The sequence below is a fragment of the Pezoporus wallicus genome, unplaced genomic scaffold (genome assembly GCF_028554395.1).
Source record: "Pezoporus wallicus isolate ANWC-B61680 ecotype Strahan unplaced genomic scaffold, APGP_CSIRO_Pwel_v1 contig_8425, whole genome shotgun sequence".
In the NCBI taxonomy this organism is placed as follows: domain Eukaryota; kingdom Metazoa; phylum Chordata; class Aves; order Psittaciformes; family Psittacidae; genus Pezoporus; species Pezoporus wallicus.
The window spans coordinates 1-22,062 of record NW_026635335.1 but is presented as its reverse complement, the minus strand read 5'-3'; the positions used below and the strand labels follow the sequence as shown (position 1 = coordinate 22,062).

General features: G+C 48.6%; 2 protein-coding genes across 2 annotated transcripts in view; one reads left to right on the top strand and one right to left on the bottom strand.

The window, feature by feature from the left end:
- Nucleotides 1-13,745, bottom strand: part of NDUFA10 (NADH:ubiquinone oxidoreductase subunit A10) — a 34,305-nt gene extending 20,560 nt beyond the window's left edge. Inside the window, exons 1-7 of the mRNA XM_057419753.1 lie at nucleotides 13,634-13,745; nucleotides 12,549-12,717; nucleotides 11,828-12,043; nucleotides 10,476-10,562; nucleotides 9,119-9,240; nucleotides 6,733-6,812; nucleotides 3,289-3,343 (exon numbers count right to left, since the gene is read on the bottom strand). Coding sequence (XP_057275736.1) covers nucleotides 3,289-3,343; nucleotides 6,733-6,812; nucleotides 9,119-9,240; nucleotides 10,476-10,562; nucleotides 11,828-12,043; nucleotides 12,549-12,717; nucleotides 13,634-13,714 — 810 coding nt within the window. The 5' untranslated portion in view covers nucleotides 13,715-13,745. The remainder of the gene's footprint in view (nucleotides 1-3,288; nucleotides 3,344-6,732; nucleotides 6,813-9,118; nucleotides 9,241-10,475; nucleotides 10,563-11,827; nucleotides 12,044-12,548; nucleotides 12,718-13,633) is intronic.
- Nucleotides 13,746-17,869: 4,124 nt separating this feature from the next.
- On the top strand, nucleotides 17,870-21,127 carry LOC130604846 (aryl hydrocarbon receptor-like; the record flags this gene model as incomplete). The annotated part of the gene is made up of 2 exons (XM_057419767.1): nucleotides 17,870-17,940; nucleotides 20,940-21,127. Coding segments are annotated over exons 1-2 (229 nt in total), but the record flags the coding sequence as incomplete, so codon positions are not given.
- Nucleotides 21,128-22,062: the final 935 nt, after the last annotated feature.

Sequence of the window (22,062 nt, the reverse complement as noted above, 5' to 3'; positions counted from 1 at the left end):
AAACACATTATCTCCCAGTCATGTTTCTTCCCTGGGCAAGCACATAGAAGCCAGCATCAGAGCTGCTGGTGCTTTCAGCATCGGTCAGCAGAGGTTGGCAGCAAATACATCACCTGAGAGGTCACTTATTTCCAAATACTTCCCTCTTACCTTCTTCAAACTGCTGCTGGGATTGAAAGACAGAAGGGACAGCCCCAATGCTAAGGCAGAATGAGAATGGGAGTAAGTCTAAATTTAACCATCTTGTGTTGCAAACAAAAACCACAGAATCAGAGAATGGCAATGGTTGGAAGGGACCTTAAAGCTCATCCAGTTCCAAACGCCCGCCATGAGCAGGGACACCTTCCACTAGAGCAGGCTGCTCCAACCCCCTGTGTCCAACCTGGCCTTCAACACTGCCAGGGATGGGGCAGCCACAGCTTCTCTGGGCACCCTGTGCCAGCGCCTCAGCACCCTCACAGGGAAGAACTTCTGCCTAAGAGCTCATCTCAGTCTCCTCTCTGGCAGGTTAAAGCCATTCCCCTTGTCCTGTCCCTACAGGCCCTTGTCCAAAGCCCCTCTCCAGGTTTCCTGCAGCCCCTTTAGGCACTGGAGCTGCTCTGAGGTCTCCCCTTAAGGAGCGTTCTCTTGTCCAGGCTGAAGCAGCCCAGCTCTCTCAGCCTGACTCCAGAGCAGAGCTGCTCCAGCCCTTGCAGCATCTCCATGGCCTCCTTTGGACTTGCTCCAACAGCTCCATGTCCCTCCTGTGCTGTTGTGCCAGAGCTGGATTAGGACTGCAGGTGGGGTCTCCCTAGAGCTCAGGAGAGGGGCATACTCCCCTCCCCAAGCTGCTGCTTACGCTGAGTAAAGCCCATCATGCTACATAAGAAACCTGTTTATTGTTTTGTTCTGTTTCAACAAGGTTGTAGAGCAATCATGGCAACTGCTTCTTGAGTTGCTGTGTGTGGTTCACAGCACAGAAACTGAGGCATATTTCAGGCTGGAAAACTTAAACACCTTGAAAGTAGCCATCCAAAAGCTCAGTTTCATCAGTCATCAGGACCTACCCATGCATGCAACCTGTGCAGAAAGGCAAAACTCCCAGCTCAGCACTCGGAACCATCCAAACGTGGAACACCAGCTCAGCAAACCATTCCTTCAGCATCCCCAAACTTCTCAATCCCATGTTTGAGCTTTATTTACAGCCTGGCTCCATTGGAAAACAGATCTTTGCTGGTTCACTGGGGAACTGCCTCACACGAGCCTGAGGTTATCAAACACAACTGAGTAGATACGAAGGAAACCTGAACTAGTATTGGGACGATGCGCTTCAGATGCACAATGAGGTGCAGATACTACGTAGAAGCTACTCGGGAAGGAGTGGGTTGTTACAGCTCCAAACATCACTTCTCAGAGGCCTTTTCCAGAAGGAAAGGATAAAACAAGGAGGTCAGGACCAAAATCCTGATAACACATTGTGAACCCATTAATGACAAGTAAGCAGATGCCAGGAATACAGTGACAGAAAAAGAAATGAAAAATGCTATTCCTTACTGCACATTAAGTCCACTATAATTATTCCCTGCAATCACAGCAAACACTAAATGCCATTTATTACCACTTCAAAGGCAATAACAAAGTGCTATTACAAAGTAGGCTTGACTATAAAGGTTCACTTTATTACCAGTATTGGTTTTATGGTAAGAAATAACAGCTTAGAGCTATGACTGCATTAGCATTTTCCTTGAGGTATTCGTAGCTCTTAAATGCTAATTTTTCTGATATTTAAAAACCTATGGTTGACAGGACATCACTAAGAAGGCAAAATTTCAGGCAAGTACAGATGTTCTTGAACCATTTTTGATGTCTTACAAAGAGGCAAGTTGCAAGTCAGATGCTGGAGTTGAGAGCACAGGAAGCGTACTCTTCACATGAAGTAAAAAGACAACAAAACTACCCACTGATGGAAAAATCCCAGCCTGGTTTGGAAGGAACCTTAAAGCTCACCCAGTTCCAACCACCTGCCACAGGCAGGGACACCTTCCACTAGAGCAGGTTGCTCCAACACCCTGTGTCCAACTTGGCCTTCAACACTGCCAGGGATGCGGCAGCCACAGCTTCTCTGGCCACCCTGTGCCAGCACCTCAGCACCCTCACAGGGAAGAGCTTCTGCCTAAGAGCTCATCTCAGTCTCCTCTCTGGCAGGTTAAAGCCGTTCCCCTTGTCCTGTCCCTACAGGCCCTTGTCCAAAGCCCCTCTCCAGGTTTCCTGTAGCCCCTTTAGGCACTGGAGCTGCTCTAAGGTCTCCCCTTAAGGAGCCTTCTCTTCTCCAGGCTGAACCAGACCAGATCTCACAGCCTGGCTCCGGAGCAGAGCTGCTCCAGCCCTTGGGGCATATTTGTGGCCCTTCTCTGAACTCACTCTAACACACACCTCTCTTGCGTTGGTGGCTGGACTGATATCCTAAAGCAATATCATCAGTCTCATATTTCTTTTCCCCTCTAACAGAGGAAAGGAGAGCATGAAGTGGACTCTAGAAGAATTATCAGAGTTTTCAAACAAGAAACAGAGGATAAAAATACTAAAATCAGCAAGGTATTTTTAGTGCAAACTGAGATCCTTATTGCTGCTACAGAGTTCAAGTAGGGACTCACTATGGACCATTCATCCCTAGAACTGAAAAGGGCCCATGACAAACCTGTCTCAAATTACACAAAGCTTGCTGCTTTTAACAGCAGGGGACAGCAGCTACAGAGAAAAGTGGAGAAGCAAAAAGCTTGTTATCACTAGTAACTCTCCATAAACAAGAATGTTTGCTGAAATAAGGGAAATGTATTACACCTACTCCAAAAACTAACACACTTATGTAAGAGGAAGCATTGATCTCGTGTAAATCCTGCCACATAAGAGATGGCTTATTTCTAGCCGTGAGAAGGCAATTTATCTGGCTTGGTCCAGGGCTAAAGTGTGTGGCAAAACCATTTGGAGACAGAATAGTAGTTTAGATACCATGTGCTACGTCATACAGATGACCGACCCAAGGTTACAGAGCTAGTAACAGCTTTGGATATCCAGCTCTTTGCTATAACCAAAACATTAGATAACAGCTACCTTATCACACAGGAACCTCTGCACCAACCTGGGTCATAGGAAGCTGCACAATGACAGAAGCCAACCCAGACAGACCTTAGACTGGAAGACAAAGTCTCAGATGAATGCTGGGGATGACTCACCTCTTTCCATTGTGTCCTCTTTACATTTCAGTCTTAGAAGTTTAACAACTGATCAGTATACATAGCAAACTCTTACCTTCTCCACATCCTCTGCCTCACTTGCTGTGTACTGCAGAATTTCACTGGTCTCACTGCAAAGAAGAGAAAGAGTGAATTGCCCTGATCTCATTGCTCTACCCATCCTCTCCCCCTGCTCCAAAATGAAGCAGAAATGAAGTGAAAAGGCCCAAACACAGAACCAGAATCATTATTTCAGAGTGCTTATGGAAGCCTTGTGGCTGAATTCCTATCAGACCCATAAGTTGCTTCTTGCCTGGTGGAAAATTGCTTTTAAAGGACAAATGGCTTATGGTACCTACAGAGTTTCAGTTCAAATTTGAAAATTAACCAAAATTCCACCTATTCCTTTGTTTCCATTTCACTATTGGGGATACTTGGTTGGCCTCAATTACAATTCCCAATCTATCTGAAGCCAAGTGAAACTTTCAACAAGTCTAACTCCAAGCTTCCATAGACCTTTTTAGAAGCACATTAATACTTGGGGGTAATTTTTAAGAGAAGAATAGCTTCATTCATCATTATTTACCATGACTGAGCTAACTCAACCAATATCACCGCAGGCAGCAGGATCTGTAAGTACAGGAGCACTTAAAAAAGGTTAAGAGCTTCCTGGTTAAAATGATTATTTTCTTATTCATACAGCATGCAAGTGTCACTTGCAGAGCAGGGCCACAACAGGAGTTCCTATATGAACATGTTTCACTACTACACACTCACAGGCACCCTCAGTAACATGAAAGCTCATCCAGCTCCAACCCCTTTCACAGGCAGGGACACCTTCCACTAGAGCAGGTTGCTCCAAGCCCCTGTGTCCAACCTGGCCTTCAACACTGCCAGGGATGGGGCAGCCACAGCTTCTCTGGCCACCCTGTGCCAGCGCCTCAGCACCCTCACAGGGAAGAGCTTCTGCCTAAGAGCTCATCTCAGTCTCCCCTCTGGCAGGTTAAAGCCATTCACCTTGTCCTGTCCCTGCAGGCCCTTGTCCAAAGCCCCTCTCCAGGTTTCTTGTAGCCCATTTAGGCACTGGAATTGCTCTAAGGTCTCCCCTTCAGGGGTCTTTGTCTTCTCCAGGCTGAACCAGCCCAGCCCTTTCAGCCTGGCTTCAGAGCAGAGCTGCTTCAAAACCTGCTCCAAGAGTTGACCCAAACCTGCACCAGTTGCCATGGAAAACTGTCCCTTTAGCTAACAAAAACTGAAGAGAAAACAAAAGAGCTGCCAAATTTTCAGTGGATCATACACCACACTGAAAAGTTGAAGAGCATGGAGGCTTCTGCTTAGCCCAAGCACTCCCAAGTTCAATCAGATTAAAGCCAGCAACCTTGGTTGCTCTAAGTAGTCACAGTATCAAACGACTCATAATTGCAGCAGGCCAGACTAGTTCCTGGTCTGCATGGACACTGGTCAGTCAAAACTGCTCTAGTAAGAAAGTTCATTTATAATTACTTGGTTTGAGCCCTTTTTTTGACTCTGCAGCTTCTTAGAGCTTTCACTAAGACCAAAGAGCTGCTCAGTGGAGGCAGTATTGGATATGAAAGAGAACATCAGGAATCTTAAAGTCCAGGAAAGCCTATTTTAATCAAATTTTGGTCATCCTCAAGAGTTACAGAATCAACTTCTTAGTCTGCCCAAAGACTACCAGCCTTTAGATCACTTCAGCAAACAGTTAAAGACAGTTGAAGCTTGGATATATTTATCCAATAAACAAGCCAGCAGTGAGGTCCAGAGATGCACAAAGCTGACGCTTTGCACCATCACAACTCCCCTACATCAAGAGGGCAGAGACATCCTTCAGATCCAAGCACAATGATTGATCTGACAAGTTCCTGCAAGCCCATCTGCCAAGGAAGGTGCTAACCAGAGGGTGTTTGCCTTCCAAGTGCACTGACCATGTAGAGACAAAGGGGAAAGAGTTGAAATCACAGCAGGACCACCTCTAGCTTTAGCCTCGTGCAACACCGCTTGGTTTGATTCAAAGAACAAGCAGCATTTTTCTACTCACCAATACATTCAAACCAATTCTCCCCTAGGGGGGATGACAGACTCAAGACTTCCCACCCTTCCTCTCCATCCTTAGCCCATCATTCCCTTCTTGAGAGCCATGTGCTGGCCGCTAGCACACTGGGATGCAGGTGACCATACATCACACCACCTTGTGTGAATGGCAAGCTCTGTACAAAGTTATTCAGTCAACTGCTGACAGTGCAGTTAAACTGGGAGATGGAGCAAGAAAGCAAGGGGGAAACAAGCAGGCCACAACATACCCGAAGATCTACTTACACCTAAGTGTAACTCAGTCAGCTTCATGCACACATGAACCTTGAGTGATTACAGATTTCATGTATAGTAGGCCTGGCTCTGCGACCTGTTAGAGTTTTCCTTCCAGAAAGCTATTTGTTTAGGAATTTTAGGATAATTTGATTTTGGATAGTGCTCTTTCATAATAACTGGGAGAGCTGGCAAACTGCAATAGTCTCATCTCAAGTTCACAGAGCACACATTCTAACAGGGAAGCAAGAGAACGCCAGGGGAGCCCAGCATAAAGCATCTTCACTCTCAGAACAGGTAGCAGCCCAGTCTTTAATTACCAGCACTAAAAAGTTCATCAAACCCTTTTCAATGTGGAAGGCTATCAGGGGTATGCCTCAGGAGGCGGAGAACCAAAGCTAGAAGAGGGAACAGGCCCTTCCCTGATAATCTTCCTATTCCTCCATACCACTACCAAGAAACAGCCAAACCTATGCCAACTGAAAGGAAATTTTAGGAGAGAAAGCATCCAAACGCTCCCAAAAGACCTTGGATTGCATCACACTCTCCTAAGGTCATGCAAACACGCAGCTACAGCTATGGCATTTTGGACATCATGCCAGGAGAGCATTCCAACCACTCCTGCAAGCTAACAGAATGAAAAGTGTTGATGCCAAACACAAGCTGAGTACTGTCAGAGACAGAACTTGGTTTTGCAGGGCAAACACACCAGCTTTGCTCCTGAATTGCTCTTTTAACTATATACAAGTTGATGCTTCTTTGTATCTGACTCTGTGACAGCAAAGTTGTAATGCCCCAAGCCAGCAGGATGAAACCTTACTGCAGATGAGGGCTCCTTAGATTTGTACCATACAGATCAATGAAATCCAATTTACTATTGCACAACACTTTCCCTACTCTGAACCCATTAAGAATCAAAGCACTGTTTTGGAAGGCTCACGCCTAAAATGACTTCATTTTTAAGCTTCCAACCTTGTAACAGTGGCATCAGGCTTCTCAGTGCCAGAGGTAACTACACACAAGAACACAGTTATGATGCCATGAATGTGATACCACATTAAGAAATAACGTTGTACATGGCACAAGGAGGATTTCTCACACGACATGAGTTTACTTACTTCTATTGGCAGAAATCTGAGGATCTGCACACATTTTACTCAAAGACATAAGAGACAAAACATTTGGGTTTGCTCACCTGATCTCTGGTAAGAAGGTTTTCTTGTAAGCATCCTCAATGTGCTGGAGATAGGAAGGAGACACTTTTTTCTCATATGGCTAAAAACGAAGCAGAAGAAAACAAGGTTGTAAAATGAGTTTTCTTTCCTCTCACACCAGTACAGACACCAGCCTAAGCAGAAAGTGCTGCGACGCCAGCTTGCCCTGTATTAGCAGTCAAACATCCAAGTGAACCACATACACATTAATGGATGTTAGAAGAATGAAGACATTTGGAGTATTCAGAATCTCTTATGTGGCATTAAATATTGAAAGTGCCCTAAAAAACAAGGCAGTTTGTGTTAATCGCTACTTTGCTGCTTTGCCCTGCACTGCTACAGCCATGGTTTGAATGGCCAGCCACAGAATTATGACCCTTCTCATATGCTTGTGAATCTAGAAAGGGAAAAGCAGGTTCAAGGGAAGAATGTCAAAATGAAAAGGTTTCTAGCAATTTCAGACTGTAGCAGGAAACATCTTATTTTCCTTGCGTTCACATAAGGTAAGAGAACTATACATCACCAGCATCAAAAATCTCAGCTTTCTAAGGCCTGAGCAACCCTACCTACTTGTATGCTCAAGGAAGTCATATCCAGAAAACTGCAGACTCTCAGTTTGCCTTTCCAATAAGAGGGCAAATGTGCCCTTGGAGCAGCTTCCAGTGCCTAAAGGGGCCAGACGAGTGGGAAACCACCCCCTGCAAAAGCTTTTCTTTTAATTACATGGATATCATACATACTGTCAAACAGTTTCTCTTCCACACAATGTAGTTTAATGCCACATTTGCAAAACTCCAAGAATTTCTCTAATCTACCATTCCTTCAGTTCAATCCTAAAATTTAAGTACATTTCCTGCTTGAAATGCTCATCCAAGATGCCCATCATGTTGGAATGATCTGTGTCTGTTAGTTGGCTTTTCTTTTTCCACTCCTCTGCAACAACAGCATACTGAATACCCAACACTTCATCCACTGAGAAGGCAGAATTCCCCAAAATACCAGCCTTAAACAAGCACTACAGTCTTCAGCAATACCACTGACATAAAAAGTTACACCAGCAATTTTTGCCTAAAGGTCCCAAAACTGCCATCAAAATTTGTGTTCACAAGAGCAAAGAAATTGCAGGTCCATTGAATCCCAGACTGCTTGGGGTTGGAATTTGGGAACCTTAAAGCTCATTCAGTCCCAACCACCTGCCACGGGGGCAGGGACACCTTCCACTAGAGCAGGGTCCTCCAAGCCCCTGTGTCCAACCTGGCCTCCAACACTGCCAGAGAAGGGGCAGCCACAGCTTCTCTGAGCACCTGTGCCAGCACCTCAGCACCCTCACAGGGAAGAGCTTTCAAACAAAGATCTTTCCAACACAGGGTTTTCAGACCTGTGTTGATATTAATGTGTGGGTCACTTGTGATCAGCAAATCCAGTTCATTTTCTGAGATGAAGAAAATTACTGCTTGGTGCTTTTGTGCTAACACAGCAAAATAACCCATTTTAAACTTAAAACTAACGTTCTATAGGTATTCCATGAGACAGAAAATCTAGGGTGCTTTTTGGCTAGTGTAATAAAATGATCCTTGTTAGGGTGACCTTGTAGCAGTTTCGTTTGCAGTTTCCTGCTCATTTAAGAGGGAAGCTGGTGATTGCTGAAGTGAATTCAAAGCCATAAATGTAAGGCTGCCCTTGCTGCTTCATTATCTGCGTGGCTGGCGTTGCTTAGTTTGCTGCCTGAGTGATTCTGCCCTTCTGCCCTCCAGCAGTTTAGACAATGACTGAATGTGTCTGTGCTTTAATGAACAAGATATTGCTCCTGATGGGAAAACCACAGCTTTTCAATTTTAGCAACTTCAGTAACAGAAAATGCATTGAGGGCTGGAGCCTCTGCTCTCTGAAGCCAGGCTGAGAGAGCTGGGCTGCTTCAGCCTGGAGAAGAGAAAGCTGTAGTAAGACTTTAAAGCAGATTCCAGTGCCTAAAGGGGCTACAGGAAACCTGGAGAGGGGCTTTGGACAAGGGCCTGTAGGGACAGGACAAGGGGAATGGCTTTAACCTGCCAGAGGGGAGACTGAGATGAGCTCTTGGGCAGTTCTTCCCTGTGAGGGTGCTGAGGTGCTGGCACAGGGTGCCCAGAGAAGCTGTGGCTGCCCCATCCCTGGCAGTGTTGAAGGCCAGGTTGGACACAGGGGTTTGGAGTAAGCTGCTCTAGTGGAAGGTGTCCCTGCCCATGGCAGCGGTTGGAGCTGGATGAGCTTTAAGGTCCCTTCCAACCGAAACCGTTCTCTGATTCTATAAAACCCCACAGGACTTAAGCACAAGGGCACAACTACAAACAGACAGTAACAGGCAGTAGTAGCAGCAAGAGGTAAAATTACCTCGCCTTCCTCTTGAATCCTCTTCTGTACCTCTGGAACGGGTACATCTATATAAATGACCAAGTGAGGCGGCAGGAATTCACAAATGCTGATCTCTTTGATCTCCTTGTAGTGATCAAGACCTATATAAAATACAAAACCAAACACACTGCAGAGCTAAAGGCAACCCAGCTGAAGATTTACTGCAAATGAGGACAAGTGCAACAGGAACAGCATTAAAATTATAACCTACTGGGTTATGAACCTACAATCATTTTTGGAGTGGTTTTCATTGCTTGCGTAGACCACAAAGCTATTGAGCAACAGCAGACCTCCTCTCCAAAATCACAACCACCAGACTCCACTTTGGAGGACAGAAGTAGAGAACGTCACCTTCCCATACAGAAAAATGGATCTAAAGAGGAATAGGTTGGGTCTGTGCAATTGGGTACTTCTACCATATAGAGACAACTCCTCTTTCCCACAGTCCTGCATCCAGCCCTGGGGCCCCCAACATAGAATCACAGAATAGTTAGGGTTGGAAAGGACCTTAAGATCATCTAGTTCCACCCCCCCTTGCCATGGGCAGGGCCACCTCACACTAAACCATGCCACCCAAGGCTTCGTCTAACCTGGCCTTGAACGCTGCCAGGGAAGAAGCATTCACACCTTCTGTGGGCAACCCGTTCCAGTGCCTCACCACCCTAACAGAAAAGGATTTCCTCCTTATATCCAATCTTAACTTCCCCTGTTTGAACCCGTTACCCCTTGTCCTGTCACTACAGTCCCTAATGAACATAGGAAGCATATGGAGCTGTTGGAGTGAGTCCCCTCCAGGCAGACCTTAGAGCAGCTCCAGTGCCTAAAGGGGTTTCAAGAAACCTGGAGAGGGGCTTTGGACAAGGGCCTGTAGGGATGGGACAAGGGGAATGGCTTTAACCTGCCAGGGGGCAGACTGAGATGAGCTCTCAGGCAGAAGCTCTTCCCTGTGAGGGTGCTGAGGCGCTGGCACAGGGTGGCCAGAGAAGCTGTGGCTGCCCCATCCCTGGCAGTGTTGAAGGCCAGGTTGAGCACAGGGGCTTGGAGCAACCTGCTCTAGTGGAAGGTGTCCCTGCCTGTGGCAGGGGGTTGGAGCTGGATAAGTTTTATGGTCCCTTCCAGCCCAAACAATCCTGTAATTCTATGATAAGCAGAACCAAAGTGTTGAATAAAATCTCATGGCTTGAGATTAGTCCTTGATGCCTTAAACAGCAAGATACTAAGCACCTTACGAACAACTCCAAATGTTTAAAAGGAATCCATCTTCCCAGCAGGCATTCTTATTTCTTTTTTGGAGAACTGACTTATCACACTTCAGAGATGAGTGTAAGGAACTTACATCGCTTGTGGATATAGCCTTGTTTGAACATTGCATCCAGGAACACAAAGTCACTGTAGGGAGACCGCTCCAACACCACACCTTGTCCTGCAATGGAAGGGAGTTTCCAGTCAACACAGCTCAAAGAGATGGAAAATTAGAAACAGTACTGCTCTTACAGCCTATTTTCTGAATGCCTTTGTTAAACAAAACAGAAGAACAAGGTTTTTGTTCACAGAAACACATTGGGTACGTGTGCAGAACATGCCTGTCTCACTCATGTACTCTTCTCTGCCCATCAGAAGTACTATTGTATTTAAGGAGTACATTTATGTGCCTGAAACTTTCTGGCATTCACAGCTTTTGACCCTTTTCAGAAAACATTTCCTAAAGAACAAGTAGCAGGCACAGGAAATCCTCTTGCACAAGAAGACACTAAATTACAACAATACAATGACAATACAGTACTTAATGGAAACCAAAAGAATGAACCAAAGACACTATCAGGAACCAAGCCTAGGGAGAGATTTAGAAGGGCTGTAGAACCCACAGCTATCCTGGCACATTTAAAATGTCTTTTTGAAAATAAAGATCAGGGACTGAGCTTTATTTTCCAGAGGAGGCCATGAGGATGATCAGGGCTGGAGCACCTCTCACATGAAGACAGGCTGAGAAAACTGGAAGTGTTCAGCCTGGAGAAGAGAACGCCCCATGGCAGGGGGTTGGAACTGAATGATTTTAAGGTCCTTTCCAACCCAATCCAGTCTATGATTGCCAAAGAACTAATTAAATTAGTAATTGGCATTTCCTTTGGTAGAAAGGACATAAGATACCTTCTAATAGAGAATGTGCAAGATGGTTTTCTAAATGGGCTGTTAATTTGTACTAAGGGTAAGGGGGAAATATAAAAAGCTTAAGAATATGAGAACCTTTCATTCTAAAACACAAATCACAGAATAACGGAATGGTTCAGGTTGGAAGTGACCCAACGCAGGGCTCATCCAGTTCCAACCCCTGCATTGGGCAGGGACACCTTCCACTAGAGCAGGTTGCTCCAAGCCCCTGTGTCCAACCTGGCCTTGAACACTGCCAGGGATGGGGCAGCCACAGCTTCTCTGGGCACCCTGTGCCAGCACCACAGCACCCTCACAGGGAAGAACTGCTTTGTATCTAACCTGAATTTCCCCTGTTTCAGTTTGAACCCATCACCCCTTGTCCTGTCACTACAATTCCTGATGAAGAGTCCCTCTCTGCATCCTTGTAGCCCCCTCCAGACACTGGAAGCTACTAGCAAAGCCCTTCAAAGCAGCTTACTCACACCTTGTACTCAGAAGTTAGTTCAGAACTGGAATTTATCTACTGCGAAGTCTAACCTGTGCTCAGCAGATGCTCCAAGGCATCAGCATACTGCAAAACACGATTGCCAAACAGCCAGGCCTGCAGCCGATATGAGTGTCCATCAGAGCATTTGGGGTCATTGTAAAACCTCTCCAGGTTACAGAAACCATTAAACTTCTCAGGCAGCAGTGTTCCATCTCCTGTGATCCTGTTCAGGTAATGAATGTCAGCTTCCGGGAAATATTTCATGCCTGATAAAATAGAAACCACCACATCAGAAGAACTCATTTACTGCAAGCATCTATTCACTTGATTTAAATGTACAGCTGGGACTCAAAACAGCTCTTGAGAACAGCCCCAAATCCTTCGGTCAATCACATGACAGAAGGCAGACAAACCCTTATTTGAACTATTGCCACCTTTCACCTCACTCATGAGAGCTGAGCTATGCTCTAAACCAAAGCTTTTTGCCACCCATCCTCTGATCACCTTGATGCTCTGCATAGATCCATGCAGAAAATCCTACTTCTCAAGGAGCTCAGTGAGACAAGTATCCCACAGATCCAACAAACAACCTGTTGTCATCTCAAGCCTCACCAACATTCTCTTCTCCCCTCCACTACAAGCCCTCCTCATGAACTGTGGCATCACCTAAGAATTTGCTAGTTAGGAACTGCTGATTCAGTGAACTTGTTTTATGCAAAAATCCTACTATTAAATCCTATCAGTTGTTAGAGAAGTAGGCCAAAGCAGTACCTAGTTTTTCTGCTATCTGTTGTGCAAGCTTGCCCTTCCCAGAAGATAAGTTCCCCTCCACTGTAAAGACCTTGCTGTATTCAGTGAACCTCTTTGTAGCTCTGTCTCCCAACATATAAGCCAGCCACCCATACTCCAGGTTCTGCATGGGGCTGAGATGGATTCTTGCCTGAAAGAAAACACAAACAACACAGCATGTTTCACTTTTCTCACCTGAAAAGTGGGGCTTTTACAGCCCTTCTGCAGGAGGATAAGCACTCACACACTTAAGACAAGGGGTTTCCATAGAGGAAGTTAGTGCTGCCACTTAAGCTTAGCAGCTGAGGCTGTATTTAGGCTGAAAAACTCTTTAAGAACAGGTGAAAACAACCATTTTCAGTGCTTTTTAAACCTGAAGCCAGAACTCTGCTCTGGAATGCACCCAATGACTGAAAGTCCCCAGGCTTCCTGAAGGCTATGGATACACGACGCGACCTCCATTCTCAAGGGAGATACTGCAGTAGGCTTTTGCTTGTATTGATGCTTGTTGGTGGGTGTATGTTAACATCAAACCCTTTCGCAGTCTCTCAGGAGGGTTATAGCTTCAGTTCTGCACAACACAGCTCTTTATGAGTGAAAACACACATCCACCTGGCATGTAAACCCAGATAGATCCTCACTGTGCCCTGCTCAGAAACGCCACCCTCATAACAACCAAATAACCCTTTTTCTAAGCAATGTAAAGGCCTCGCTTACACACATGAGCTTTTACTGCATATTCTGCTTACACCAAAGACCCCATTCACCAGCTAATCACAACACTCCACTCTAGGCATTATCTTATGTCTCCACCTTAAACCTGAAGGAGGGGAACGTCCCCTCCTCACGGGCACCTCCACAACAGAACCAGCCCCACAGACACACGGCCCCCAGAGCTGCAATCCCGCTCCTACGGGGGACGAACCAGCGCCACCACCACCACCACAGACCCCCGGCAGGCGCCATCCCCGCGGGGGCACCCCAAGGTGAGCCCGTCCGCAGGCCGCAGCGGCCATGGCAGCCGCACAGACCGCATGAACCACCCCTACTCGGCCGCTCCCGCTCACCGCCGGTAGCGCAGCGCTCCCCGGGCGGCCCCGGGCGGCGGCAGCCGCAGCAGGGCGCAGCTTCCCCAGCCACAAGGACATGGCAGCGCTGAAGGGACGCGGCCGCGATCGGCGCGACACGAAGGGAGGGCGCAGCGGGATGACGTCAAGGAAGAGAGGCGGGGCGTAGCATCCATGGAGGCTCCCCCCTCCTCGCAGGCCACGCCCCCTCCCGTACGCCACGCCCCCTCGGCAGCAGCCCGGCCTGCGCTGGCTCTGCCTGCAGGGATCAGGCAGAGAGAGGAGCATCGTCTCCTATCCCAGCCTCTCCTGAATGCTATGCCCGGCAAACCGTAACATCCCCGTGTCCAGGATCATAGGACCATGGAATGGTTTGGGTTGGCAGGGAGCTTGAAGCTTATCCAGTTCCACTGGTACAACCTGCTCTAGTGGAAGGTGCTCCTGCATGTAGCAGGGGGTTGGAACTGGATGAGCTTTAAGGTCCCTTCAAACCAAACCATTCCATGATTCAGTGTTGGAATTGAATCCCAAAGCATCAAATGCCAAACTCGGGTGCTAATTCATCCACCTTCAAGCTGATCCTTTCCTTGAGTATTCCAATGCCCAAGGAGACAAGACCTACTGGTTCCCAGCCCTCTGGCTTGGGAACTTCTTCCCAAAGTCTCACCTAAATCTCGCCATTGAGCCTTGTTAAATCACTGTCACATTCACTATCAAACTGTGTTAAATCACTGTTTCACATCAACAACCATATTCCTGCTTCTGCCTGATAAGTGATTCACTTCTCCATCCCCAACAGGTAGAATACAGCTATAGTTGTATGGGTTTGCCTGTTCAAGACAGCTCCAGGCACCTGAATTTAGGGCCTTCAGCTCAGGTAGAACATTCACAGTCCCATCCCTGCTGCATTCGGTAGTGCCAGAGACACCCCTGAAGGGTTCCTGGTTTTCAGGCTTGAAACATGTGCCGTGCCCCAAGCCTGACTGTGCCTTACAGGAGATTTCTGTGTGCTCAAAACTGCTCTATCTCTGACCCAAAGTCCATCCCAAATGAGTGGAAAGAGGTAAATTAGGTGGTTTTCCCAAAAGAAAGCAGGCAGTAGATGTAGAAGAGAGATGCAGAGCTGCTTTGGAAAGGCATTTGTAGAAGCTAGGGAGGAGAAATCTATGAGGAGAGCATTGCGCGCAAAGACAGGCTGAAATATGTGTGTCCTTCCCAAACCTCAGGGTGTCCATGGGCTCTGCCACCGAGACACTGGGCAGCCCTGCTCCTGCAGCTTCCCTTCTCCATGTGAGGGAGACACCGGAGTGTAATTCCAGGGCTGAGCTGGATCCTTGCCTGCCTTATTGAAGGACGTGACTAAATGACGGGGTCTTTCTATAGGGTCCGTGAAGGTCATAACCAAACATATTAACACGCTTCCCATCAACCTTCCATCAGCTCTGCTGACCTGGGCCGTTTCTGATGCCATTAGCTGCTGCTGCTGCTTTGCCCCTTGGCAAGAAGCGATCAAGTTTCATTTCAACAATTCATCCTTGGGATTTGCAAACAGCTTGAAAACAACCCCAAACAACCCATGTATGTTGCGTCTGGCTCTGGCTTTCTACCCTTAATAGCTCTGAATATCATAGCTGGCACTTCAGGCAAGTCTGCCCAGTGAGATGGTAGGGACAACACATCAGTGGAGGTTGTAGGGCTGTCAGGATGCTGAAGGGGTGACCAGAGTGCCTGAGGGTGATCAGGGTGCCAGAGGACCATGGCTCCATGGACCTGCATGGGAATGAGTGTTGTTCGTATAGCACCAGCAGGTCAAGCTCTGGTGTTGGACACCAATGTCCTGAATAGGGTGTGAATGGGGAGAAGGCTGCATTTGGTGGCGGATATTCATCTTAGGGATGGTGTTAAAGGGGTCTTACAGGATAGAGCAATAAAGCAGCAGGTCCTGTTCACTGTAGGCCCCTGTAAAAGTGAAGCAGGTGGGAATCATGGAATCCCAGACTGGTTTGGGTGAGAAAGGACCTTAAGGCTCATCCAGTTCCAACCCCCTGCCACGGGCAGGGACACCTCACACTAGACCAGGGTGCTCAAGGCCCCGTCCAACATGGCCTTGAACACTGCCAGGGACAGGGCAGCCACAGCTTCTCTGGGCACCCTGTGCCAGCGCCTCAGCACCCTCATAGGGAAGAAATTCCTCCATATATCCAATCTGAACTTTCCCTGTTTCAGTTTCAATGGTGGCTTTTGGGTGGAAGAGCAAAAGCTTTGGACAGCATTAACTCAAGGCAATGTAAAGTGAGAGGCAACAGGATGACTTTTGCTGGGTCCAGTGAGAAGATTAGGCTCTGGGAGATGGGAAGGCTTATCTTGCACAGCCCTAGAGTCATGGCAGGGTTAGGAAGAAGGGGATGCTTATTCCATGGAGCAGGACAACAAGGGATTTCACTGCATCTTTCTGCTCAGTTTTGCATTCTTCACTGGTGGCTGCATGACAGAACATGTCAGTGTTGAAACAGAGCAGTAATTCAGGTGCCTCCAGTAGCACATGGGGGCTGTGGCTGCTGGGCAGGACTACATCTCCCAGCCTACACCAGCCTGCCTGCGCTGGAAGGCACTGGGGCTGGTGAGGAAGAAAAACACAGTGACCGAGCATCATACACAGAGAGCAGCATCATGAGCCTGTGGGTGAACATTGACCTGCAGCAGAAGTGCATGGAAGCTGCTCTGAAGTGGTCACCTCTGTATAAAGGGCTTGCCCATTGGTGTGGTGGCTGTCAGGGTTTGGTGGGCCCCATGCATGGTGGCTAACAGGCACAGTGACCCATAGGCACGGTGGGAAGCGAGCACTGGGGCAGAATGGCTCTCCGGGCACGGTGACTGTCTGAGCACAGAGCTGTACTGGGTTTGTATGGCAAGGGTTTGGTAGCAAGGGGGCTACAGGGGTGGCTTCTGTGAGAAGCTGCTGGAAGCTTCCCCTGTGTCTGATGGAGCCAATCCCAACCAGCTCCGGGACAATTCCATATCTGGCCAAGCCCAAGCTCACCAGTGATCGTGGCAGCACCTCTGTGATAACATAGCTAAGAAGGGGAAAAACCCCTATGCAATGGCAGCAGAGAAAGGAGTGAGAATATGGGATAGAAACAGCGCTGCAGACACTAAAGTCAGTGCAGATGGAGGCAGGAGGTACTCCAAGTGCCAGAGCAGACTGTGCCCCACAGCCCATGGAAGTCCATGGGGGAGCAGATATTCACCTGCAGCCCATGGAGGACGACACAACAGAGCAGGGGGATGCCTAAAGCAGCCTGTTCCTGAAGGACTGCACCCTATGGGAGGTTTCCACACTGGAGCAGATTATGAAGAGCTGCAACCTGTGGGAAGAACTCATGTTGGAGAAGTAAGGAGGACTGTCTCCCACGGGAGACATGTTGGAGGAGTGTGAGGAGTCCTCCCCTGAGGAGGAAGGAGCAGCAGAGACAAGGTGTAATGAGATGATCTCCATGACCATAATCCCCATTCCATGTTCTTCTGCGCTGCTGGAGAGGAGGAGGTGGAGACTTTGGGAGTAAAGTGAAGCCTGGGAAGAAGGGAGGGGTGGGAGGTAGGTGTGCTCGAATTTGGGTTTATTTCTCATTATCCTGCTCTGATTTGATTAGCAATAAAATTTCCCCAACTTAAGTCTGTTTTTCCCATGATGGTAACTGGTGAGTGATCTCTCCTTGTTCTTATCTAAGCCACGAGCCTTTCCTTATATTCTCTCTCCCCTGCCTTGTATCACTGGAAACAGTGGGAATTCACAGAATTCCAGCCTGATTTTAGTGGGAAGGGACCTTAAGGCTCATCCAGTTCCATGGGCAGGGACACCTTCCACTAGAGCAGGTTGCTCCAAGCCCCTGTGTCCAACCTGGCCTTGAACACTGCCAGGGATGGGGCAGCCACAGCTTCTCTGGGCACCCTGTGCCAGCGCCTCAGCACCCTCACAGGGAAGAGCTTCTGCCTAAGAGCTCATCTCAATCTCCCCTGTTCTGGCAGGTTAAAGCCATTCCCCTTGTCCTGTCCCTACAGGCCCACTACCTCTGGTCACCCCCTGCGGACGGCGACTGCCGTTTCCATAGGGATCCATTGGCTCCCTATGGACGCTGACCCCGGTCCGCGGTTCCAGGGGGCGGTGCGGGGCCGGGGCCGCCCCGTCGCGGTCCTTGTTAAACCCCGCCCCGGGCACGGCCGCCAGCTCTGTGCCGCGGGTTGCGGCCGGTGCCGGTTGCGGGCGGGATGTACGCGGGGAGGAAGAGGAAGAAGCCGGTGCCTAAGCGGTGGGTGCAGCTCGGATCGGTGCTCTGGTTGGGGGGCTCACCCCCGGTTCCCTCTATGGGCGATGGGAATGACGGGGAATGTGGGATGCGTTGTGCGGGACCGGGCAGGGAGACGTGAAAACTGGTCTGTGAGAGGCAAACTGGTTACGGTGGAGCTGTGTGAAGCTGCGCTGATGGGAGCGTTGAAGAAGAGAAAGAGATAGGGAGACAGCGTGCTTGGGCTACTGTATTTTAATGAGGGTTAATTGGAGCTAATACTCTGTAGGCTCTGGCATGCGTGCTGGTGGGGAAGTAAAGATCCCAGTGGTGATTGTCCTGGGTGCCCAGTGTTCCTTTGGGAAAGCTTGTTGGAGAGTTTGAGATGCAGGCTGGTTTCTGTTTCGGTGCCCGTGTAAGTCAATTGCAAACCGACTCCTCCTTACCTAAAGATCCCTATTGCTTAATGATTACCTTGTGTGCTGCTCAGTAGCTGTTGCACAACACACTCGGATGTGTTGCTGGAGTTTCCTGGCTTTGGGATTCCTAATGCCTCCTGTGTACCTGCTCTGAAGTCACATCAGCCTGGTTACCTCAGGTCATTGGGTGCATAGGAAATTAAGGTGTCAGTATGGGGAGATAGAGAGGAGCTCTTAGGCACAAGCTCTTCCCTGTGAGGGCGCTGAGGCGCTGGCACAGGGTACCCAGAGAAGCTGTGGCTGCCCCATCCCTGGCAGTGTTCCAGGGCAGGTTGGACACAGGGGCTTGGAGCAACCTGCTCTAGTGGAAGGTGTCCCTGCCCATGGCAGGGGTTGGAACTGGATGAGCTTTAAGGTCCCTTCAACCCAAACCAGTCTATGATATGTGTTTCTCAGAGGCAGATGAGCTGAACCCAAGCCTGGGATAAAAGAGTGAGCATCACCATTACAACCCTATGGAAAGAAGGGGAGCCAGAGCCTCTTTTGGATATTTATTAGGGAGTCTTGAAGTGTGCAAATGCAAAGGGTTGTTACACTGCCTCAAGCTTTCTACTGCTCGCTTTGAAGCAGTGATTTAGCCCTGTGGTGCAGCCAAACTGGGTGTTTGGGCTGGATTTGTGTGGCACAGCATGTGGGAAAAGGTGTCCTTTTGGAGCAGAAGGGACCTTGATCCCTGATATTTCAGGGCCAACCCTGGTACTACAGGGTCAACATGGGAATCAGAACTGATTTTTTTCCTCTGTGCCTGGGCACATCTTGCAACAGGGTCCCACTGGGAGATCCAAGTAGGGCTGGGATGGTGGGATCTGCAGCCAGCTGGTTGAGAAGGGAAGGATGGGGGCTTGGGGGATGCTCTAGTCCCTTTGCTGTTTGCTCAGAGCTTGTTACTTGTTCAAAACCTATTAATAGTAATTAGGAGGCAATGTATCAGCTGGGGCACCCTCATCTCTGTTAATGGTTAATGTCATTCCATACTTTCCAAAGCGATCAGCTTCCTGCTGTGTTGCCAGTTCAAAGGGCAGCTGATGGAAAACAACTGTGCAGTGGTGGCACAGCCTTTGCCCTGCCGGGAGCAGAGCTTTCCCTATGGCTCTGCTCCAGCCTGAATGCACAAGGCTTGTTCGAGCAGCTTCTCCATGGCACAGCCATGCTGAGTTTTATGCTGTATCCATGTCCTAGGCTGTGCTGCATTAGGGCACCAGTACAAGTAAAAGGACACCCTGAGGCGGTGTTCCTCAGGGATTGCTATCGGGACCAGCACTGATTGTGCACCAATCAGCAAGTTTGCTGATGGTACTGAGCTGTGTGGTGCAGTGACATGCTGGAAGGAAAGGGATGGGATCCAAAGGGACCTGGACAGGCTGGAGTGGTGGGACCATGAGAACCTCATAGAGTTTGACAAGGCCATTTGTTAAGTTAATAACGGCACTGATGCCAGTATGTTTTGCCCAGCTCACAGGGACAAGTTCAGTGTTTGGTTGTACCCAGCCCCTCTGGAAAGCAGGGTATATCCCTTCTGATGCCTATGTTAGAAACCAGCATGGTTGAGCTTTCCTGGAGCAATGCTCCAATTCTCCATTCATGCTTTGAAAGCCCATTTGATAGCTCTCAGCAGTGCAAGCACCTCATTTAATGCTCATTTCTTCCCTTGTCACACATGGGAGCAGTCCTGCCAGGCAAAATGTGAGGATGGGAGTAGAGGGGAGAGCTTAAATTGCTGCTAAACACTGGCAGACCCTGTTATCTGAAGCTACTTTAGGAAGCAAAGATGCCTGCAGAGGGGGAGGCTGTGGTTAGAGGAATTACATCAAGGCAATGAGCTGTATGTTAGGGGATACACTTGAACCAAATACAGAAAGGAGAGCTTGAAGGGTTTTGCTTCAAGCTACAGAACCAAGCTGGCATTAACAACCAAAGGAGACAAGGTGACACCCAAGACTCATTATAAGGTTACTAACTAACCTCTTCCTCCTGTGTATGGAGCTTCAATTTTAGTGTGTGAAGTGACTGCAGCTGATGGAGGCAGGTCCCCGTGGCTGCTTAATAACTACTCTTGTGGACCCTATGCCTGTGGTGGGAACCTGGTGGGAGCATGTGGAACATGGCCATGGAGAGACCTGCTATGTGGGAAGGGTGTATGGGATGAGGAAGATGAGGAAGGACAGAGCAGAGGATGGGTGGAAAAGTCTTACCCAGAGTGCCAAGATACGCTCTGATCGCTTGTAGGTCTCTGCCTTTGGTGTCACTTTCCCTGCTAGGGTTCAGTGGTGGGAGCAAGGCTGTAGTATCTCAGTTGTACTGCACATGGAAGTGCCCATCTGAGCATCACCCAACACTACAACTAAGGAGCATCACACCCCGAGCTCTACAAGGTGACCTGCTGGGATGGCCATTACTCTTCCAGCCATTGCCTTTTGCTGCCACATGGCTTTACCTTGGCTTCCTAATGTTTTACTGTAGTGGCCACTCTAAAGCCAACATGAGTCTGGAAAGAGCCTGGTTGGACAGGCCTGCTTGGATTAACCTCTCCTTTGCCTCTTCCAGCCCCAAACCACCACCCCTTGAGGGTGTGAAGTCCAACCCCTCCAAGCGGCACCGGGACCGGCTCAACCAGGAGCTGAGCAAGCTGACTGGATTGCTGCCCTTCCCTGAGGATGTGCGCACCAGGCTCGACAAGCTCTCCATTCTGCGCCTGGCTGTTGGGTACCTGAAGGTGAAGAGCTACTTGCTGGGTGAGTGTCCCTGGGTTGTGAATGGTGATAAAGCCCCTGGGGTCAATCCCTACTGAGCAGCTCACATCCCACCCTGAGCCATGCTTGTTTGGGGATGGGAAGTCGTGTCTCCTGCAGGTAGGAGTTGGGGGTCTGGCAGCTTCTTCATCTCCTTCTCATTAGCAACCATTCCTCTCCTTTATGTTCAAAGTGCCTCCTGTGTCCTGCTTCCACCAGCCTGTGGTGAAAAAAGGGCCAATAGGTAAAACTAGGTTGAGCAGCAACATCTCCCTCATTTAGCTGGAACAGTGATTTATAGCTAAATGAATTAGGTTGAAACAGACCAAGAGATTGAGAGAGCTGGGCTGGTTCAACCTGGAGAAGACTCCCTAAAGAGAGAGCTTTGAGCACCTTCAGTGCCTAAAGGGGCTACAGGAAACCTGGAGAGGGGCTTTGGACAAGGGATGTAGGGACAGGACAAGGGGTGGTGGTGGTGTGTGTCATGTTGGTAGCTCACTGCTCTACTTGCCACCCTGGTCCTGCTGGGCTCGGCTGTGGTGATGTCTATCCCACTTCTCTAATGAGTGTTTCCAGGAGATGGAGGGTGAAGCTTTGTGCCCAGAGATCCCAGTTAATTTCTGTGGGATGGAGCATTGAGCTGATATGCCTGGAGAACTGAGGTCCTTAGGTTTGCCTCCCTGCTAACAGTGGAGACCCTGGTACCACAGCAGGATTGTGGCTGGACACTGCTGCTGTTTTGCTCTTGTGTCATGAAACTGAATGCTTAGCATCACTTAAAGAATCACTCTGAGATATTAATACAGTAATTTTAATAGAAACCTATAAATGTGTGATTCAACAGCATTCAATGGTGTCCTGGTTTAAACCCAGTCAGGTAATTTGTTCGCTCACTTCCCCCCCTTTCTTGCCCTCCCCCTGCTCTTGGAGGGACGGAG